Genomic DNA, 6,447 nt, shown 5'->3' on the forward strand with positions numbered 1-6,447 from the left:
GCAATCTTTTGCTTTCGTTCTTTTTATTCCGGTGGTTTGCAGGATGGCTGGTATTCGAAGCGACGCAGGGACTCTGAGTCATGAGTCTGCTTCTTCGCAGCGCACTGCAGGGATTGTGTGTTTGCTTTCTTCACTATAATGAAAACATGCAATAGTACTAACTGTATGCGGGGCTGCAAATATATTGAGTACCAGTGCATGAGTCATTTGCATACATGCGTGCTGACAGACTTGCAGCTTTGTAGTGGCGGAAAAGAAATAATTGTCGAGACAGAGCATTTTCGAAGGGCGCGTAAACGTTGACGTTTGCAATTAAGCTGTGAAATTATACAAGATGTTGCTTAGCTTATGGATAGACACATGAGGCAAAGCGGCAGATTGAGCTAAGTACACGCGCACAGAAGCCGCTGCCGATCAGGTCAAAGCAACCCATATCTCGGTGCTAGGGAACCGTGCATACTGTTCTGTGCTTTGCCGGGGGCAGCTCCCAGCCGTCACTCGTTTGAAACCGCGCTGTCTACGTTGGCTAGCCTGCTCGCCCCCTCCTTTCATCCTTACCGCACTGCTAGGAGGAAAAAAAAAAAAGCATGTGCTGTGTGCTTTGCTCGCAGGACGGCTCAACGCTCCGCCTCCTCCAGCCCGAAGCGGCCAAGCGCCTGCTTTCATCCTTCCCGCGCATGGACACGCAAGACGTAGACCATACGTCACTTGTGTCACGTGATTGCGTGCCCAGGGTCTGCAAAAATATCCTACCGCCGTGCCCACGACGGTCGTGCCACATGCTCGTTGGTTTCAATTTGCAAGCACGTGTGGCTGCAAGTGTCGCGGGTCGCGCTCAAGTTTCGTTGCGGTCATAGTTCTTAAAACGTTGTTTCAAGCTATGACAGCTTGGAGGTGTACCATGCGGGAAGTGCTGTGTGCGCAAGTGTTTACATTGCAGTGTGATGGGAACAAATGTCTCTGATTTACGAAGTTCGCTTACGATATGGATGACATAACTGGTTTGAATGAACGTTTGTACGAGATACGAAAGGCCTTCAAGCTTGTTTTTTGCTCACTAAAGGAACAAAAACTGGTGTGGGAAAAATGTATGAACGATGCCCGGCTTCATTTGACGGCAATCGCCACGCTGAGGGAAATACAGGTCAACTGCCGAACAGCGAAACTCGCAGGCAGCGAGCTCTTGACGAGGTACCCTGACATCCGACAACGCGTTGTGCGCTGTGTAGAGTACGAGCTGTTCCAGGAAAAGACGAAGTTGGAGTTCATTATGTAAGTAGACGAGTACTTACGCTGCAATTAAGTTCACAGAAGTTTCAGTGGTGATTAGTGCGTTCTAATTGCACAACCAGGGACTCAATATTGAATCCCAGCCTCGGCAGCTCCATTTCGATATAGGCGAATTGCAAATATTCCCATGCTGTGCGATGTCGGGACACGTTTAAACAACACCAGGTGGTTGGAAATAATCGTTGCCACTCCACCACGGCGTCTCGTAGCTCGTGGGCAGCATTTGTACAATTGAAGAACAATATAGCATTTGGGTCGTTCCACGCCATTGTGAGGGGTTCGAGGGAAGCTTGACTTTTTCTCGCTTAAGTAAGCACGTGCGAGTTTTTAGTGTACAGTCTTTAGTGCAGATCTTTTTTTTTTTTTTTTCAGGAAAAGTTTGAAGAAGTCCCAGAATGTCTTCAGCAGTTCTTGTCAGCAAGCTATTAAAGTCTTCGAGAAGATGTCTCAGGATATAAACACTGAAGACATTTTTTACAGGAGTGAAATCTACCCATCACTGGCCGACATGTTGGAGTGGATAACGTGTGTCGAACAACAGTTCAGCAGCCAGTATCCTTGGACTCCTTTCCTTTGCAATGCAGTGCATTAGTTCAGGTGCCGGGTGCTGTTTTCAGGCCAGACATATTTTTATGGCTGTAGCAACATTACAGTGGTCTCTGTGATGAATCAAATTCAGTTCCCCTTTGAGGGTGTTCTGCCCATAGGCCACTTTTATTTATTTATTTTTTTTTTTTTTGCTTTGTTTACCAGTTATGCCCCTTATAGAAGTGTGAGAGCCAGATTACGGAATATGTTTCTAAAATGAATCAGTGGCCTGAATGCTATCAGAGACTATTAATCTCACCGAACTTTCTTATGTTAGTTACGCATAAAATATATGTACTAATATCATGCCTTCATGGTTTCATGCAGTGCGAAGCACTTTTGTATTTCTTCTGCAAAACACTACGAAAGGAACATGAAGAGTGGTGCACATATATGGCGTGCATCGATTTGCACACAGTTACTACTTCAACTCCAACATCATTGTTTACAGGCGTTGTTTGAACAGATGCAGTTCTTTCTTTGGGGGGATGAAAAAGCTTTGCATTGCCATCTTTTTTTTTTTTTTTTTGCTTGAAAGAACTGATATAAGAGCCTGATTATGAGCTCTCTCTACAAAGTAACCCTTGCATTAAGGAAAGTGATTGATCTTGATTCATATTTTTTGTGTGTTTTCTGCCTTCCAGTGATAATTGTTTTGGGTGTAGATGTTCATGGACTAGAAAAGTATTTGATTGGTTGAAATGAGCCAGTGACGCTCAGAAATGTACAGGTATAAAAAACAAGTAAGGAAGTGAACTTATCTTCCAACATCGTGCATTTAGTCTATTCTTATTGAAAAAGTAATTGGCCAGCCTCAGTACCGTGTTTATGGGCTTACACTTTTTATGCGTAGAAATTAGAAGCTGCAGTAAATAATTCAACTGTCTGCAGTAATTGGTCTACTGTATTGATATACTGCTGTTTTACAAGAACAATACTACAGATGAGTATTCCAATGAGCATCGGCATTTCACACCGTCCCAGCTGTCTCCGGAATTCACATTATCACAGGGGTAAATGCATAGTAAAATTACGTGTCCAGTCAGTGTTTTCTTTTCTTTTTTTTGCTTAAGAGTCAATTCATTCTGTTGTAAGGACTGGAAACAAATATTTTCATTGAAAAAAAAAAAGTTAAAGCAAAAATTTGGCTTTTCTGTCCTAATGTGCTTAATGCTATGTGAAAATAGCATGTGCTGTTGAATATTCTGTGCGCGAGGCTTTTGCATGTACTGTTTCAACCTGTGGAGCCAGTAGTGGAGCATGTAAATACATTGAGAAGTTAGAAATCAAGTTTTCCTACTGTGAAATCTAAATTTTGTATGCTGCATGGGATTCAACAGTGATTGTATTTTTAGTCTTCAGTGGGATAGGAACCATACATGGCAAAATTACTTTTGAAAAAGAAAATAAATTAAATTAATAATTAGTTTTCAAATCTTCTAAATGTGTTTAAATTGCACTACTAATTACTGCTCCCAAAGAGTAGTGACATGACATTGAAATTACTTTCTAAGGGTGAGGCAGATACTTAATCACTTTTGTTTTCATGCATGCAAAAATAAACCAACAGAGTAAAAAGAACAACAACCTCTCTTTCGGATGTGATGCACACATTGTTCCGTCTTCCTGCCAAATTTCGTCCCATACAAATATTCCTTCTCTTCTTTCCACTGTATGCGCCACTAGAAAATTACGACAATGGGCACAGTATAATAATTAAATTAAGGTATAGAAAGGTGCTGTATATGTCATACTTAAAAAAAAAAAGAGCACAGAATGACAAAAAGAAAAATATAGCTGAATGCTCGTTACTTTTATTCCAAATTAAGGCGGAACTTCTTTTCGATGCACCTCGCATAACTCGCTGAGAAACAATTTCGCACAAATAAAAAAAAAGTAAAAAGCGCTGTGATCATCATCACTGTAGCAACAACAATCATCCAAACTCGCACAAGACGAGAGCAGCTAAGTGGTAGAGGCAGTTGCTGCCATGTATACTTTGTGTCATACCTTTTACAAGTCGTGTTCTGGAAACACATCTCAGTAACTGAAACCTGGATATAGTCGACTATATTTGATTCACTGTTGAATCGAATGCGTAAAGACATCAGAATTTCGCATTAGAATTTAGGGGAACAGTCTAGCGCCTTTGAAGTGCCGCAATGTGTTCTCTCTGGATATCTGGACGTATACCTGATAAACATCTCTCGACAGCTTGTATGCCTGAAGTCGTAAAATCTGGGATGAGATGGCGCAACAAGAAAATCTGGAGCAACACTCTTGTAGATCTTTTATGCGAAAAGGTGATGCGCAGTCCATCTACAGGCAACTGTAACACACCGTGGACGATATATTTCGTCTGCTTTGGCACAGAGTATGAATTTGCAATCTTTCAAAACAGGCTAAATAAGATACCATTTTACAATTCAGGCACCCCTTTGATCAAAAGTGCACCTACTGTGCAAGAGCCACACGAGGCCAGATTAACACAAGGCCACAAGAAAAAAAAAAAACGTTCAGGGGATATAACTTGCTGCTTCTTTTCTTCGACATTCTTATTTTAGTTTTGTGTGCAACAGTTTGGACTCATCAGTATGTAGACATTATCGGAGACAACGAGCGGTAACCCAGCTGGCCACGCAACCCCCTACTATGCCGTTTGCCGCTCCGCAATTCAACTACCCTCAAACATGGCGGAAACGTGTATGACGGTCACTAGATGGCAGCAATTTTACACAAGGTCTATAGTTTAGCCAATACTACACAAGCCAGTGGAAAAAAACATGAACATTCTTATTTTGTGCAGGTGAGTACCCCTGCACATTATTAGTCACAGTTTGCTTACAGATGTGCTTTATTGTGTAGTGATTGGCCTTCTTATTTCCTGAGCTACTTGCTTTAGCTTTTATGCAAGAGAACTTCTCTTGGAAGAAACAAATTTTGGTGATGACTACAGGGCTGATGCCTTTATCAAGGAGTGGAAAGATGATGCTGCATTGATGGAGTCACTTAATGGTGAGTTCTCACTCTCGGGTATTTAAGCTATATAAGAAACAGCTTTCCAACTGAAAATGGAGTCATGTTTCCAATGCCGTGTCAACTGCTTTCAATCTAATCACTAGTGAAGCGTCCTTCTGTTGCTATCCAATGAGCAATGACCAATGCTTGGCATACTACCTCAAACATAGTTGCCGAAAAGAGAAGTGCTGCTTGCATGCCTTCTGGACCACATTGGTAACCAGAAGGGCAGCAACCATGACTTCGAGCTACCAGGGCCAATGAAGGACCATGGGCACTTGAGATAAGTGATGGTAAGGCACGAAACATAATAGTAAAAGTAGCGATGAGAAAAGGGGGCTGAGTAGGACACAGATTTGCCTTTCCTGCAGCTCCTTAAAACCAGTTTTGTGCCATGTCGTTGAGCCCATGACACGGAAGTAGAATTCCACTTTTATGCGGCATTCAAAATGGGCGGCAGTATGTAATTACATCGCCTGCAGTGGGTGGTGCTGTTACAGTACAGATGTCCCTGACTTGAGCAGTTTACTACACACAAGAACCTACTGTGCAGTGAGCATAGAGTTTGTCACAGATGTCTTGTACACTGTGCAGTGAGCATCGAGTTTGTCACAGATGTCTTGTACTGTTTTCTTGGTGCAGCCTTGAATTGTGTTCTTTCAAAACGTAAAACTTGCACAGTATGGCTATTGCAAAAATTGCAAAAAAAAAAAAAAGTGAAGTGCTTATGCTGCAAAGAGTAATGCTGTGCCAGTCGAGTTTTGTTTGTAACCATGAGGATAAGTACCAGTGACTTCAGTTTTTGTTGCATCTGTTTCTTTTTTCTCTCTCCCATGTTCAGCAGTCTTGTACAAATTTGTTTTCTCACACTACTTAACATAACAGCACTACCCCTTAGCACCTGATGAAAAGTGATCCTGTGTGCAGCTTGTGCATCCTGATTTAGGATGTACAAATTATTTGGAAACTGGCTGTGAAAAAAATTCACAAAATATAAACTTTGTGAAAAGAAAAAGCGGAGCCATTTGGAGCATGAGAATATCATTAATTGCTTCCATTACTTTTTATGTTAGCATGATGAGCTGCAGTGGTGATTACAGCCTTCACAGAATTTTAAATTTGCTACAAGTGTTTGCTAGATTTTTTTTTTTTTTTTTCGGGTAAAATAGAGGCGTCTGAAAAGAGCAGTGTTGTCAAATAGTAAATTTTTTCTCTTTCCAGATGTCTTCGCAACAGCGAAATTCATAATGGAAATGACGTAGTGCTGCAAGTAAATCATGATACGAGTTAGATCACTTCCTGCTATAATCCTTTTCATCCTTCGTGGCATGAAATGTCTCGGGCATTTAAGGTCACTTCATTTGAAGCTTTATTTTTGCTAAACCATATTCCTTAGCTTTTAGGAGCACCTATTGATAGCAGTTGAAGCACCACCCTCAATGTTGGTTGTACGTCCCCTTGGTTACATTTTTCTGTCAAGAAGCCAGAAATGAAGGGTATTCTGCTGATGGTTCTTGTTCGTGATGCTGCTATTGTGGTGAAACCATTCAC

General features: G+C 41.5%; 1 protein-coding gene across 1 annotated transcript; it reads left to right on the plus strand.

Annotated features, from left to right (window-relative positions):
* The first annotated feature begins 734 nt into the window (after nucleotides 1-734).
* On the plus strand, nucleotides 735-6,407 carry LOC146205117 (AFG2-interacting ribosome maturation factor-like). The gene is made up of 4 exons (XM_084589812.1): nucleotides 735-1,272; nucleotides 1,663-1,842; nucleotides 4,781-4,893; nucleotides 6,118-6,407. Exons 1-4 carry the CDS (start codon nucleotides 986-988, stop codon nucleotides 6,156-6,158), a joined length of 621 nt encoding a protein of 206 aa, XP_084445938.1. The 5' UTR covers nucleotides 735-985; the 3' UTR covers nucleotides 6,159-6,407.
* Nucleotides 6,408-6,447: the final 40 nt, after the last annotated feature.

The sequence above is a fragment of the Amblyomma maculatum genome, chromosome 1 (genome assembly GCF_055883805.1).
Source record: "Amblyomma maculatum isolate TAMU_Amacu chromosome 1, ASM5588380v1, whole genome shotgun sequence".
NCBI lineage: Eukaryota > Metazoa > Arthropoda > Arachnida > Ixodida > Ixodidae > Amblyomma > Amblyomma maculatum.